Here is a 17,199-nt window from a genome sequence, read left to right as displayed (position 1 = left end):
TATATTTATAAGTTCAATGAACTATACAATTTGACTCAAAACTCTCTATATATTCTAAAAAATATTGATATTAGATTGGGTTTTGCTATCCACATCAGCACAAAAAAGTTTTATATATTGTGGGGAGTCTTAATAAGTACAATCAAAATAAACATTTGTTATAAGTTTAAAGTTGAGGCCACAACAACTTCACGGTATAGTATATTGACCAAAAATAGTAACCTGTAACAGGTACCTGTTTCAGGTTAAATTGACTGTAAATGGATAGACAGAAGAACAAATGTGAAAACACAATGCCCCACTATAATTAATGGTAGGATATGAAAAACATTATCAACATTTTTTTACATATGGTTATGTTTTTTATTTGTCTTGTTGACTTTTTTACATTTTGACATACATTGCACTTCCTGTAGATTCAATTATTTTCGTGTGCACCAATTTTCATGATTATTAAAAACTTGTACTTTTGTGGATATGTGATTTCATGGTCAATGACATTACCAAAGTCTGCATAAAACCTGATTGAACATTTGTAAATTGTTGCAAATATAAATTTGTGGTTCACCTGTACCCACGAAAACAACTAAAATTGGTATCCAAAAATAATAAACAATCCACAGTATTCTGTTAAAATTATTCATGAACACATTTGAACTTTGACCTGTACTCACGGGTGTGTTCATCTGTCCTAGTACACTATCATCTTCTGGTTTGAAGTCCGTCTTCTTTTGTTCAGCACTCAGTATATTTCTGACCCAGCCTGCCACAGCGGCCACTGCTCGATCTAAACCAGTATCTATCTTACCCTCTAGTTGTTCACGTAACTGTCGCCTCTTCTGTAAACACAGGCTATGTTTCGGGGAGGACCTGAGGTAAGATGAAAAGTTGTTATAAAAAGGCAACAGTAGTTTACTCATGTTCAAATCCGTATCTCATAACTCAATTTAAGTAGCAAACAAATTAAAATCAAAAGGATTCAGACCAGATGCTTCCACAAGCTTATACGATGTTAAATAAAATCATCAAACACATGAAAGAGGGTTTATTATTTTTTAACCAATTTGACGCTAACGGTAGCCGAAAATAACTGTTTGCCGCCTAACGTTAAAGGGCATTACTACCCTCATGAAAGTTACAACAATGTATACCATTAGAAGAAAAAGTTATCTGGAACAAACCAAAAATATTTTGAAATAATCTTTAAATATTTAGTAAGGATGTATATATTTTTTCCTGTATATAACATGCATTCTAAAGTATTGACTATTAAAACACAGATCCTGTGTCCAAGCTCATCTTACAGTTATACCTCCTGGTCAATAAAATTTCTTCCTCCAAAATATTAGATGCGTATTATTGAGAGGACCCAAACGGTCTTCATACGTTCAGGTATTTCACATCCAATTTTTTATGGAAATATTCTGTATAAAGCACAAAGGTGTCAGTATTCACCTCAGAAACTTACAAAACCTTTGAATAGACTTATTAAGAAGGGATATAATTACGATACTGTTGTCAAGTCATTAAAGATTGCATAATTTGGCGTTAATATTGAGTCACTGATAAGGTCTTTGCGTCGGAACTAAACACATTTATTCTAAAAACAGTTGTTGGCATGACACGGGTTATGTTCTTCTCATATATGTTATGATGGTATGATACTAAACCCCTAACGGGAAGGATTGTGCCTGATGTTCATATGATGAAATCATAATATTTCAGTCAGTTTAATTGAAGTCTGGAGCTGGCATGTCAGTTAACTGCTAGTAGTCTGTTGTTATTTATGTATTATTGTCATTTTCTTTATTTTCTTTGGTTACATCTTCTGACATCAGACTCGGACTTCTCTTGAACTGAATTTTAATGTGCGTATTGTTATGCGTTTACTTTTCTACATTGGTTAGAGGTATAGGGGAGGGTTGAGATCTCACAAACATGTTTAACCCCGCCGCATTTTTGCACCTGTCCCAAGTCAGGAGCCTCTGGCCTTTGTTAGTCTTGTATTATTTTAATTTTAGTTTCTTGTGTACAATTTGGAAATTAGTATGGCGTTCATTATCACTGAACTAGTATATATTTGTTTAGGGGCCAGCTGAAGGAAGCCTCCGGGTGCGGGAATTTCTCGCTACATTGAAGACCTGTTGGTGACCTTCTGCTGTTGTTTTTTATTTGGTCGGGTTGTTGTCTCTTTGACACATTCCCCATTTCCATTCTCAATTTTATTCAATACAGAAAGTAAACGTATCATTGTCAGAACTGTGTAAGCAAGGGCTAACAGATGATCTGATTTCAATTGGTTACACTGACATAAAACTTACAGAACTAGTGGAATCAAACTATCCTGGAACTGCTTCTCAAACAAATGGAACAAAGTATTGGCCTGTCCTACTACATCAAAGAAATAAATTTCTGGTTGACTCTTGGGATCAGGTAATGGAATGGCTGTAAAAAGAAAAGATGAAATAAACTTGAATTCATTTATACTACAGTACCGTGTTGCATATTTTAGGGTTCTATTTCTGGCATGACAAAAAACTCATGAATGTGTGCATACATGTGAACCTCCCGACGGGAGTACAAAACTCCCGTTTTCAGGGGTCTCCTCCCGTCCTCCCGTTTAGGAGGAAAAACTCCCGTGTATGAAAAATTTCATAAATAAAAATTTTCAGACGCCATATTTGATCATTTCTTACTACTGTACGGGTGTAATTGACACCTGTGTTAATTTTTACCTGTACATCAAAGAAGATGTATAATTATATGGCTTCACTTGACAGCTTGGGGGTCAAACATACTGATAATCAACGATGTTTACCTCTTGCTAACTGCCGTTGTGTTATAAAAACGATGTGTATTGGGAATATTGAAATACTTTTTTGTTACTTCCCTTTGTTTTATCCTGTTTTCAGTTATTTTGCTTTTAAAAATGTAAATCGTAAAAAGACTAAAAATGATTAATATTGTAATCAAATAATCATAAAAGGATGTTGATTAAATGAAATTAAATGTTTTGGGATAAATAAAAAAATATAAATTTATAAATTATTTTAGCAATCTAGACCTCCTTTCAAGAATTAAATTGAAGTTTATGTATTTCTCCCTTGTTCATTTGAGATTTTTACATATGTATTTACACTAACAAAAGTTCTAGTTAGTTTAATTCCTAGTAAAACCTTTGGATTGAGAATTGAAGATGTTAGTATATACTAGATTTTATTGTGTAAGCTAAGAAATAGCAAAATATTTTACACTGAGTTTTCTTAAGTTTTCTACAAATATGACTTTCATAATGCTTAAAAGCCATGCAGTACTAGTGGTAGTGTATGTTATTTTTTTAATTAATTTATGATGTTGCAAATATACATGTAGAGCTTATTTCTTTCTTATTTGTCTATACATTTACCAATGATAAGGAGATGGAGACATGAATAAAAATCAATACAGATAAGATAAATAAATTTAATGATTTATTTGCAAGCAGTGAACAATCATTTATCAAAAACAAAACAAGAAACAGATTCTTCTTAATATATTATTTTATTCAAATAGAAAGGCAATAAGGGTACTATAAACATATTACAATTTGATGGATATTTGAAGAAAAAACACAATTTCTACATCATACGGTTACATTTACGACAAAATTTATGTCGATAAAAAACCTCCTGATCTGAGTCCTAATCTCCTGACCAAAATTTCCAAATCTCCTGATCTGAGTTTCACAGTCCATCACATGTATGTGTGTGGTTAAAGAGTGTGAAACAATTAACAGTGGCTGATGTAGTTGCAACCTTAGTTTTAGATCTAAATTACATATGCAGTGTTACAGATAATTTCCATTCAAAATGGTTCATATGTTTTGTTTTTGGTAGAGACAAAAAACTCTTATAATTACCTTGAAGTCCTAGTTCTACAGCATAATCAATATGCTCCAATACTAAATACTGTATAAGTACACATAATATCTTCTCTGCATTGCCTGCCAGATCGGAATGGGTGCATAACTGTAATATAAATTGATAAACAGTATTAAAGATCTTTTCAACATTTCCAGCAAAACTAGAACAAAAATTTCTTGTATGTATATCTAAACTTTAGAAGCCTTGAATCATTTGCATATTTAGGATGTTGGTAGTATCATCAAAATGGTTTGTCAATATCTCTTAGTAGTTGATTAATAGTATCAGGGTACTAGTAATTAAACCAAACTTGATTTGACACATGTGAACATCTGTACTGGTAACAAATAACTGCATCAAAGGAAACTGTTAAACATAATTCAAATCTAACAAAAGTTGGATTTCATTAAAAAAAAGAGACAAATGTACTCATCCATTACAACATAATGTAAAGGAGATCTAACTGTAGTTAAACACCATTATACTCCTCAAGGTCAATAAAAATTGGAGAACTGGAGGTAGAATTTAAACTTAATTAAAGTCAATGAAGTGGTATAGTTAAATCCTTCCAGCATGTTATATAACACCTTGTACTGGAAAACTGAAATTGGACATATTCAAGTAAAGTAACTGAGATGTAAATGCAGTTCAAATGGAATTATTCAAATTAATCTTTTTTATCTCCCTTGGATCCATCCTTTCACCAAATAGCCTGAGAACACACATAAGTTGTGAAGTGCATTTTTTCAAGACAAAAAATGCAAATTAAAAAAATTGCTCCTGTTCCTCCCAATTTTTTTCTACAGTGTAGTATACTACTTTTGGGACAAATTATATCAAAATCGTAGAAGAGTCTTAGTACAAACTCAAAATATGGATAACTTTATGTAAAAGTGGGTCTGTAATTTAGTTTTAGAGTAATTTATTGTTCACTTTTCAGACTGGACCAAATCACTTCTTTACCAAAAAATTATTTGCCCAATTTTTTTTTAATATAATTTCATACACCTTACTTATTACATTTATTTTAGGCATAAATTTAAAGAAATAGTTTTTCTATTTCAAAACTAATTTGATTTTTTACTGAGAAAATTCATAGGGTCAATATTTTTAATAACAAATTTTTAAAAAGAGTAATTCTTGAAAGCTGAATTAACTGGAACAACTCACATCAATGTTACAATCAAACAATGTATAAATTTGTAAGACAAGTTGCTATAACATTAAATGATTGATTGATTGATTTGCAAGATTATCCCATGCAGAACTTTATATCAGGATATATTTGAAGTACATATAATAAACCAAGGAATAGAAGTTTAAATGATCATTTAGATACAATATGAAATCATGTCATAAACCAGGAAGTTTACACCTATAGCGTTTAGTGGTTATAACAAAAATATAAAAGGATCATTTTCAGAAAATATCCATTTCAACATGCAATAGTCACTACTGTGTAATGATGACACATGGTACAACTGCTAGAATATATATTGGCAAGAATTTGTTATTGATTTTTTTAAAAGATCCAATGCAAAATAAATAAAATCAGAGTCATCATGAAAAAACATTATTGATTCAATGTGAATGAATTCAATCCATAAACTTACACACAAGTAATAAGTTCTTGTCTGGAAACTACAAAAATGCTTTTTTGGGGCAATTTTTGGCCCATAATTCTAAAACTGTTGAGACCATAATCCCTTAAATCAATCCAACTTTCCTTTTGAGGTTTTAAACCTTGTGTTTGAATTCATAGACTTCTATTAACTTATACTAAAGTTATTGTCTGGAAACTAAATGTCTTCAGACGATGCCGATGACATGATACCAATATACGACTGCAAATTTTTTTTGCAGTTGTATGAAAAAATTAGTATTTTGGAAGCTGTCGAGAGTCCAAGACCCTCTTTTACACATAAACTTTTCAATATTTTGAGTAAGAACTGAAGTTTTCTATAATTTTGTGAAAGCAAAAAATGTTGTCCAACATCATAGTAAAATTGCTGTCTCATGAAGTGTTTTGTCAAATTAGTTCTTTATTTTGTTTCTATTGTAATACATATAGTCTTAATATTTCTGATTAATACAAAAATCTGAAAACTTGCATTATCCTGAAGCAGGAAGAAGGAAGCGTTCTCTTTCTGATAAATTAAATATGCAAACAAAAGGATCATATTTCGATTAATATCATTTTCAGCATGCAACATCCTTTACACTATGCAGTCTCCTAAAAACATATATAACATCACTTTTCTCAAGCATAATTTCAAACTTTAACTCAGACAGATACATAGTTTGAGAGTGACATAGTTTGACAGTGTGATAATGAAGTGTTATTTGGTTCTTGCTGTTGTAACTTTTGGTATAAATTTTCTGAAGGTAGCAGGATATGGTAAGTCAATTTTTATTATAATACCTTAATTGAGATTTTTGACACTCTGTTTCATAATAACAAACTTTCAAAAAGACTTTTATAAATTAATGACTTAAAGCATAAAAAATAAAACAGTCAGTTTCTTGAATTTTCATTTATTTAATATCAGCACCTTTTACTTTCAAAAATTATGATTGATAAAACAAGAGGATTCCCAATATTTGACAAAAATACAAATACATGAGCAGGAAACATTCTTAAATCAAATATGAATCCGCTCAGATTTGAGTAAGAGGCAACGTTCTACAGTAATTAATTTTGTCATTTCTAAAAAAATAAAATATTTTTAACATTGATTCATCTTAGTAATTCCTTTGAATTTTTCATTGCATTTTAGGTGATTTTGATATAAATAGTTAAAGGTGTACTCAATTAATTGTCACTGTCCGTTTTTGCATAACAAAAACTTTTAAGGTGGCTCCACATGGTCAAATCTGACCAGAGTCCATTTTATTTGTTTATAATAAAGGAAATATATATATGACAGAAAAATCTTACAGTTCATTCTATGCCCTCAATGCTTTTTCTACCGTTTCTGGCTCTGCATCACTTTGGCAGAATGGTATAAGTTTTAATTTTATGCCTTTCGTATATTTTTTATTTTATATTTTTGTCCATCTTGTAGTTGTCATTAATCCCCTTTTATCAACAAATAAAGTGTTTAAAATTCATCAGCATCTAAGTTTACTTTGAGGTGAACAAGTTACTTATTTTCTGTGTGGTGTTTTGTGAACTTTATCCTTTTTCTTTTTCAGATGGTCAAAGACCAGCATTTACAGCTTTCCTTAACACCAATGTAAATGTGCATAATAACTACGTTTTCAAATTTGACAAAGTTGCAGTCAATCAAGGAAGCCACTATAAGCCCTCCTCTGGAATTTTTACAGCACCAACAGATGGCCTTTACCACTTCTCATGTACAATTCTGACAGGATTTCATTCAGGGGCATTCTTCTACTTGATGAAGAATCATAGTGTGTACACACATGGCTATATTGTTCCTAATGCCAATGACTCCCAAACCATGAGTGTGGTAATGCAACTGAAGCGAGGGGATACTGTTCGTGTACAAAGTGGTAACTCATATGCAGTTCAAAAGGCATACTCTTACTTTTCTGGTTACCTATTGTAACAATAAAATTGTTAATCTTTTTTGTTTGTCTTTTTTATCATATATTGGGCCTATATAGGATTCTGAACTATCTAGTTGCTAATGGTCTTAAAAAGATAGAGTAGATTATGTTTAATTCTGTTTTATTTGTTTTAACTTATACTCTCATCAATTCATAATAAATTTACAGGAAAAATTTGAAAATTACCCAGGTAATACTAATAGACTTGCTCTTGTATACGTAAATATAAGAAAATGTAGTATGATTGCCAATGAGACAACTCTCTAAAAGAGACCAAATGATATAGAAGTTAACAACTAGGGGTCAAAATTCAGCAGTCCACAATGAGCAAAACCCATACTGCATAGATAGCTACAATAGGCCCCAGACAAACAAATGTAAAACATTTCAAACAATACAACTAACATATTCCTTGCTATACTTTAGCATATATGTGCTTTTTGCAAAAAGCATTCATTCATTCATTCAACAGCTGGATGTATGTACAAAACAATAAACAATCATAATAATAAACAGCAACACACGACTATCACCGAATTAAGAGGTTCTGGACTTGGAACAGGCTTATACAGAGTGTGAAAAGGTTTAAAATATTTGTTGGTTCCATACCCTATCCATAACCAGAGACAATGGTGTAACAGCACAACAAAAGAACAAACTATAAAAATCAGTTGAAAAGGGCTTAACTCATTAGATGGATGTAAAAAAACTACCAAAACAAAAACACAGAATGTGGCAGGAAATTTATACATCACTCACAACAACAAAAAAGACACAATGTACAGATCTGAGAGTTCCCACAATTACTGGTAGCCTGGGGTCCTGGCTAATCTTGTCAGTATGGCCAGGCGTGTATCAATGTAGTGCCTGTCAATGATTGGTTAATACTAGTTTTGTCCTCAATATTTGTTTTACATCTGTATCCAACCAATTCTTGTTTAACATCAATTAGTAAAAATTAGACTGTAATTAATTTTCTTTATGAATTGATGTATAGTGTTATCATAACTAATTAGTAGTATGATGATAATTAGTAAGCAGAAAAGAGTAAATTCTTATCAGCAATCGCCTGGTGAGAAAGTTAAAAGTTTAAGATTTCACATGTCTAAGGTGTCAATTGGACTCCAATTGTGCTTGTTTACATCAAACATCAAAATTTATGTAATATTTATTCAGCCTCACTTTAGATTCAGAGTCAACTGGTACTGAATCGATCACATGGTATTTGTTCCCCACCTGGCCCTTACGACACGCAGCTAGATTGGGCCGGATCCCAGGCTAAATTACTGGCAACCAGTTCAAAGCCAATCACAAATTTTTTATTAAATGAATCAAGGAGATAAAAATCAATAAGACAGCAAACTTTCAACACAAACAAAACAAGACATCTAAAGGGCAATAAACAGTCATTACATAACAAAGAAGTGTGTTTAGTGTGCCTTCTTCCACACATATTATAAACAAATAGAACAGATCAAATTACATACCACATGACATCTTTTGAATGCATTCTTTGATTCCTGTAGGATACTAATCGTAACTTCCTGTGATAGAAATGTTTCCCCTCCATAATTCTCGATCGTTGGACCTATATTAATCCCTGTCTTTGTCATTGTACCAATCTTTGCTTGTAAGTCCCGACGTAATTCTGTTATACTAAAATATATAATTCAAATAGGGTTTTATTTTTTTTCTAGAAAATGATTCGGCCAAATGTGTGGAAGCATTTTATATTGTTACCTCTGGAAAAAATATTTGAAATTGTTGTCACATAAATGTTTGATATAAATATAAAGAGATTGGGTATGAATGCCAATGAGACAACCATCCACCAAAGTTCTAATAAAGTGGATGTAAGCAATTATAGGAAACGGTACAGCCTCCAACAATGAGAACACCCAAACCTTATGGGCAGCTATAAAAGCCTTCGACATGAAAAATATAAAACAATTAATCTGAGAAAACTAACAGCCTAATCTATAACAAAACATTCTCGAAACAAGAGGCTCTCAAGAGCCTGAATCGCTCACCTTAATTTTTTTGGTTAAATCTCTCATCAATGATTATTTTGGCTTTTCAATTTATTTAAATGTTCTTTGAATCGTCCTATTTTCTTCAAAAGCAAAAAAAAAAAATCATTTTCTCCTATGTTCTATTTTAGCCATAGGAGCTATGTTTCTTGACATACAAGGAAATGAAATATAAAATTTATACTAGATACTCTGAAACTCATTTAGCCTAAGTTTGGCTGAAATTGATACAGCAGTTTCAAAGGAGAAGATTTTTTAAAGTAAGTTAACATGATGAACAAATTGTGAAAAAAGTCTTTAAAGGGCAATAACTCCTTAAGGGGTCAATTGACAATTTTGGTCAAATTGACTTATTTGTAGATCTTACTTTGCTTAACATTTTTGCTATTAACAGTTTATCTGTATCTATAATAATATTCAAGATAATAACCAAAATCTGCAAAATTTCTTTAAAATCATCAATTCAGGGGCATTATACCTGAAAAACCAGTTACCCAATTCTGCTGAAAATTTCAGGACAGGTAGACCTTGACCTAATAAATACTTTAACTTCTTGTCTTATTTGCTCTAAATGCTGGAGTTTTTGAGATATAAGCCAAAAACTGCATTTTACCCTGTGTTCTATTTTTAGCCATGATGGCCATGTTTTTTGACGAAATAAAAAATATAGCACAAATTAAATTTTATACACCCTACTGATCATTCAGTTGAAGTTTGGTAGAATTTGGTTGAGTAGTTTTAGAGGAGAAGATATTTTAAAGTTAGCAAATATGTTGACCAAATTGTCAAAAATTGTCATTAAAGGACAATAACCCCTTAAGGGGTCAATTGACAATTTTGGTCATATTAACATATTTGTAGATCTTACTTTGCTGATCATTTTTGCTGTTTACAGTTTATCTTTATCTATAATAATACTCAAGATAATGACCAAAAACTACAAAATTTCCTTAAAATTACCAATTAAGTGGCAGCAACCCAACAATGGGTTGTTTCATTCATCTGAAAATTTCAGGGCTGATAGATATTGACCTAATGAACATGTTTACCCCATGTCAGATTTGCTCTTAATGCTTTCGTTTTTGAGATATAGGCCAAAAACTGCATTTGACCCCTATGTTCTATTTTAAGTAATGGCGGCCATGTTTTTTGACGGATCCAAAATCAAAGCACACACTTTTTGCAGGATAATCTAAAAAACAATCGTGCTAAGTTTCATCCAAATCCATTCAGTAGTTTCAGAGGAGAAGATTTTTTAAAGTTAGCAAATATGATGAACAAATTGTCAAAAATTGTCATTAAAGGACAATAACCCCTTAAGGGGTCAATTGACAATTTTGGTCATATTAACTTATTGTAGATCTTACTTTGCTGATCATTTTTGCTGTTTACAGTTTATCTTTATCTATAATAATATTCAAGATAATGACCATGATACACACGTTGCTCTTTTAACTTGTCTTTTATGCTTTAAATGAATTTATATGATCAACTAGAAATAGTGTGAGCCCTGTCAAATACCCCCCCCCCAAATTATAAATAAAAATGCACAAAAAAATTGGCACTATTAAGGCTACCTCAAATTTAACTAAGTTTGTTGTCTTAATTTTTCATCCATACATAAAATTTTGTGAAAGTGTTAGTTATTGTCCCAAAATTGAAAAAATCCCCCCTTTTTAAAGCATAAAAATTCATAAAACGGAAATGTAAAATCTGAAATTTATTAAAATTGAAAGGAAGCTTACATCAATAGATATAAACAATTCACCAAAGTTTCATGGACATTGGTGAAAGCCTTTTTGAGTTTTTGACCGAAGTGTAAAAAATCACCATTTTTTTATGAATAAAGCCCCATAAATCCAAAACTTAAAATCTAAAATTGATAAAAATTGAAAGGGAGCTTACATCAATAGATATAAACAATCCACCAAAGTTTCATGGACATTGGTGAAAGGCTTTTTGAGTTATTGTCCGAAGTGTTAAAAATTACCCTTTTTATGAATAAAGCCCCATAAATCCAAAACTTAAAATCTGAAATTTATAAAAATTGAAAAGGAGCTTACATCAATAGATATAAACAATTCACCAAAGTTTCATGGACATTGGTGAAAGCCTTTTTGAGTTATTGCCGAAGTGTTAAAAATCACCCTTTTTTTATGAATAAAGCCCCATAAATCCAAAACTTAAAATCTGAAATTAAAAAAAAACGAAAGGGAGCTTACATCAACAGATATAAACCATTCACCAAAGTTTCATGGACATTGGTGAAAGCCTTTTTGAGTTATTGTCTGAAGTGTTGAAAATCCCCCCTTTTTTATGAATAAAGCCCCGTAAATCCAAAACTTAAAATCTGAAATTAAAAAAAACCAAAAAGGAGCTTACGTCAATAGATATAAACATTTCTACGAAGTTTCATGGACATTGGTGAAAGCCTTTTTGAGTTATTGTCCGAAGTGTTGAAAATCCCCCTTTTTATATGAATAAAGCCACATAAATCCCAAACTTAAAAAAAACCGAAAGGGAGCTTACGTCAATAGATATAAACAATTCACTTAAGTTTCATGGAAATTGGTGAAGGTGTTTTTGAGTCATTGTCAGAAGTGTGGACGACGACGGGCGGACGGACGGACAGACAGACGGACGGACAACGGTGGACCATAATACGTCCCGTCCCAGGCGTATAAAATTGCAAAATTTCCTTAAAATTACCAATTAAGTGGCAGCAACCCAACAATGGGTTGTTTCATACATCTGAAAATTTCAGGGCTGATAGATATTGACCTAATGAACATTTTAACCCCATGTCAGATTTGCTCTAAATGCTTTCGTTTTTTGAGATATAGGCCAAAAACTGCATTTGACCCCTGTGTTCTATTTTAAGTAACGGCGGCCATGTTTTTTGACGGATCCAAAATCAAAGCACACACTTTTTGCAGGATAATCTAAGGAACAATCATGCTAAGTTTCATTCAAATCCATTCAGTAGTTTCAGAGGAGAAGATGTTTGAAAAATTGTTAACGATGACAGACGACGACGGTGACGACGACGACAACGATGACGGACGCCAAGTGATGAGAAAAGCTCACATGGCCTTTTAGGCCAGGTGAGCTAAAAACAAATATGATTGACTTGAACCAACAACAACCACTGAACTACAGGCTCCTGACTTGTAATATACAACAGTTACACTACTTCTTTCTTCAACTGTATAAACATGAATCTTAGATGTCTACTGTAATAACTCTTACCCTCCTGATTGTATCTGTTTCTTTTGGTGGCCATTCACTTCATAATATCGTTGAAGATGAGCAGCACATCTTTCTTTCAAGTACTTTGTTTCAAACCTAAATGATATAAAAAAAATATTTTAACACATTAACATATGTTATCACTTGGATATAGATCTAATATTGCTTAAATTTAACTCAAACTGCACACAACCATGTGTTTAAAATTTAAAATATGTTTCTTGATATATTGCAAGCTACATTTACTCCATCAAATTTGGTATGCACGAGTGACTTACAGAGTGAATTAGTTTTTGCATGCAAACAAACTAGAGATGGTGGAAATAGAAGAAGTATAGTCAATGTTGAACTATATTAAGAAAAGGTTATTGTACTTATTTTGAGGAAAGTTGTGTTTGCAGTGTATCATTTTGCACACATAAAGATTGTGCGTTTATAAACTGCTCGTGGAAAATATTTCTTAACATAAGTACAGCAACTCTAAATTTACAAGACCAACAAACTAACCTAGATTTTTAATTTGCACGCTTTCGTGTTAATATAAATATAACATGTGGTATAATTGCCAAAAAGACAACTCCTAGAGAGACATAGGTTATTAGCTCAGGAACCTTATGGCATCATTCCACCTTCAACAATGGGCAAAACGCATACAGTATCACAATCTATGAAATGACTGACTGATTGTACAACATTGGGAATTACAGTAGTTCTAAGAGCAAAATATTGTATGATAAATTCCACTAAAGTACATAACAACTTTTGAAATTAAATTGAACTCTACATTAATATTATATGTAATCTATGTTCAGGATCTACCATGAATTTAGAGTAAAATTTCTTATTTTTAGAATTTATGATTAAAATCTATTATTGTAATATTGCTACATTTATATGTTTATGAATAAGACAACTCATATAAAATTGATAAAGACTACTTCTGTAACAAATGATGTATTCATTAATTGCTATTTCATAACACCTTTAAGACTACAATTAAAATTGTTATGCATGCAATTGTTTATAAAACACATTGACCTTAACATTGGTTAATATATGAACTATTTCTGCTGTAATTATGATTATTAATTAATAATGCATAATGATGAGCTTTTATTGACTTTTATCAGTTATTGCAATCAATGCATTTACCGGTAATCAATATTATAGGTCATAAAAGTACTACTATCATATTTAACTACGTCAAAATTAATAACTTCGTTTATTTTATTTTTTAAAGTTGTGCAAATTAGATCTTTGTATTATATCTATCTGTATTAGCTTTTTCAAGGTCAATTAATTGAAAAAATATTTTTGAACTTTAAAAAAAAAAGAGACTTTAGCTGCCAAATTCCTAAAGTCCCTCAAACTATCAACTTTAAATTAGAACATACTAAAGTGTTTATAAGAACTTTAAAATTTCAACATGTTGTAAGAATCTTAGGAATAAACCATTAACAGGATCTTAGAGAATTGATAATGATCATGAACATGCATGATGCAACCACAAAATATAAAAGTCAATTTATATGTAAGCATGTGTAATATTATAGTAACATAGGTCAATTTAAAGTTACAAAAAGTATCTTGTATTAAGCTGTAGTAAGCAATACTTTATGAAGCAGTTGTACCTGGTATTTTCCCCTTGAAGACAAGTATTTTCTGGAACAGCCCCAATTGAGTTTTATACATTATGGTATTCATAAAATACAAAGTTATACTTACCCTATATAAGCATCAAGATGTTTGTGGAAAATACTTTTTGTAAGTTTTGCCAGGAACAGACTGTCATTCCCCATTTTAAATTGTGACAATTCTTCTGAAAGCTTGATTGTTCTGTTAAGTAAAAATAAATACTATCAACTTTAATAACATTTTATTCTGTAGAAATAATTTCTTATCCACTATTTCAAATCTGTTCATTTTCTAATTGTGAAAAAGTTTGTTTTCCAAAACATTTTTGGCTTTATCAATCTAAAATGGCTGACTTTCAAACACGTTTAAAATTTTGCTTTGACGTAAAAAAAAAAGTTCTGAATTTTCCTATTAGAAAATCAAACCAAACTGGCTGCCTTTCAAACAGGACCTATAGGTCTGCTTTGAGGAACAAAAGTTCTGAATTCATAATTATTCAGGAACACCAACAATACTCTTCAAATAAAAATAGTAATTTTAAAATTTATTTTTACAATATTTAATCATAAGATGCAGTAAAATAATGAAAGGACTTCACTTTAAATATAAAATTTACTTACCTGGTATACAGTTTATATAAGCTGTCTAAGTAAACCTCAGGATCTATTTCATTATCAAGTTTGGAATAAATGTATTTCTGAAGAAAAAAAAATTGAAAGAATTATTTTCTTTTCACCTTGAAATGTGTACCAAGTTTTTAATTGATTTATGGTGAAACTGTAACTCTTAATTTTATAACCATATAGAGGATGAACGAATGGATGAAAAGAAACACATTGAGCAAAAAACATTATGTCCCTCTTCTATCATAACATGTGATTACCTAAAGATGTAATACCACCAAATCATGGTACCTCACATCCAGTTGTAAAGTTTGAAAAGTTCAAATTTAACAAAGACTGATAGGGAAATTCATTAGTGGTATTACACCTAATATAACAGTGTAATACCACCGAAATCAGGGCGTAACATCTGGTTATAATAAATATTCCCATGAATTCAACAGTTGTAGGTAATTAAACCTACATTTTATCGCAGTAAAACATTTTCTGTGTCATAAACATATGTCTTGGGTATTTCAGAGCACAATTATTTTTTTATCAGGGGTTTCAATAAAATATTTTGAAATTTGAGCTTACATGGTTACTAAAGTTTGTACACAGGTTAAATAAGGGGAAATTTGATTGGTTAGTTTCCAGTGCTGGTTATTTTTTTATGTGCAATGAAATGTAATGTAAAAAAATGCCTATAGTACTAAAATTAGTAAAAAGGATAAAACTTTACTCCAAGAATTTTTTTATTTGAAACAAAGATAAATTCTGCACAATTTTTTGAAAAGTGCAAATTTAACAAAGACTAATAGGGGAACATCATTAGTGGTATTACACCTCAAACATAACAGTTTGGGTGTTGGACACTCCTTTCAGATGGGAAGACAATCTACAAATTAACTTGGTGTTACCTTACTACATGTAGCCTTACCTGTAATTTATTGTGATAGATATTTTGTACTAACTTTGCCATGACTTGGTGTGGCCTTACCTGTAGTTTATTGTGATATATATTCTGTACAAACTTTGCCATGACTTGGTGTGGCCTTACATGTAGTTTATTGTGATATATATTCTGTACAAACTTTGCCATGACTTGGTGTAGTCTTACCTGTAATTTATTGTGATATATATTCTGTACAAACTTTGCCATGACTCGGTGTAGTCTTACCTGTAGTTTATTGTGATATATATTCTGTACAAACTTTGCCATGACTTGGTGTAGTCTTACCTGTAGTTTATTGTGATAGATATTCTGTACAAACTTTGCCATGACTTGGTGTAGTCTTACCTGTAATTTATTGTGATAGATATTCTGTACGAAACTTTGCCATGACTTGGTGTAGTCTTACCTGTAATTTATTGTGATAGATATTCTGTACGAAACTTTGCCATGACTTGGTGTAGTCTTACCTGTAATTTATTGTGATAGATATTCTGTACGAAACTTTGCCATGACTTGGTGTAGTCTTACCTGTAGTTTATTGTGATATATATTCTGTACAAACTTTGCCATGACTTGGTGTAGTCTTACCTGTAATTTATTGTGATAGATATTCTGTATGAAACTTTGCCATGACTTGGTGTAGTCTTACCTGTAGTTTATTGTGATATATATTCTGTACAAACTTTGCCATGACTTGGTGTAGCCTTACATGTAGTTTATTGTGATATATATTCTGTACAAACTTTGCCATGACTTGGTGTGGCCTTACATGTAGTTTATTGTGATATATATTCTGTACAAACTTTGCCATGACTTGGTGTAGTCTTACCTGTAATTTATTGTGATAGATATTTTGTACAAACTTGGCCATGACTTGGTGTGGCCTTACCTGTAATTTATTGTAATAGATATTTTGTACAAACTTGGCCATGACTTGGTATGGCCTTACCTGTAATTTATTGTGATAGATATTCTGTACAAACTTGGCCATGACTTAGTGTAGTCTTACCTGTAATTTATTGTGATATATATTCTGTACAAACTTTGCCATGACAGCATCATGGTTACTGAACACTTCTGTGATAAGTTCATTAGTTCTACTACAACATGGTACAATATCATCAAATAAGTCATCTTTGTAGAAGGCATTCTGTAAATTAAATAAACTTGAAGTTAAGTAACTGTTAACAAAGAAGATTTTACAACAAGAAAATATTGTTTCATTGCAGTATTAATTTCAAATCAATGTTGTG

General features: G+C 31.2%; 1 protein-coding gene across 2 annotated transcripts in view; it reads right to left on the bottom strand.

Annotated features, from left to right (window-relative positions):
• LOC134710156 (exocyst complex component 5-like) overlaps positions 1-17,199 on the bottom strand; it is a 38,980-nt gene that overhangs the window by 6,199 nt on the left and 15,582 nt on the right. For both annotated transcript variants that reach the window (XM_063570372.1, XM_063570373.1), the window contains 8 exons: positions 16,956-17,096; positions 15,010-15,086; positions 14,480-14,590; positions 12,755-12,850; positions 8,963-9,131; positions 3,899-4,007; positions 2,322-2,445; positions 675-870 (listed from right to left, as the gene is read on the bottom strand). In XM_063570372.1, the coding sequence (XP_063426442.1) occupies positions 675-870; positions 2,322-2,445; positions 3,899-4,007; positions 8,963-9,131; positions 12,755-12,850; positions 14,480-14,590; positions 15,010-15,086; positions 16,956-17,096 (1,023 nt within the window). The remainder of the gene's footprint in view (positions 1-674; positions 871-2,321; positions 2,446-3,898; positions 4,008-8,962; positions 9,132-12,754; positions 12,851-14,479; positions 14,591-15,009; positions 15,087-16,955; positions 17,097-17,199) is intronic.

The sequence above is a fragment of the Mytilus trossulus genome, chromosome 3, assembly GCF_036588685.1.
Source record: "Mytilus trossulus isolate FHL-02 chromosome 3, PNRI_Mtr1.1.1.hap1, whole genome shotgun sequence".
NCBI lineage: Eukaryota > Metazoa > Mollusca > Bivalvia > Mytilida > Mytilidae > Mytilus > Mytilus trossulus.
The sequence above is the reverse complement of the archived record's forward strand: the minus strand, read 5'-3'. Positions and strand labels throughout refer to the sequence as shown.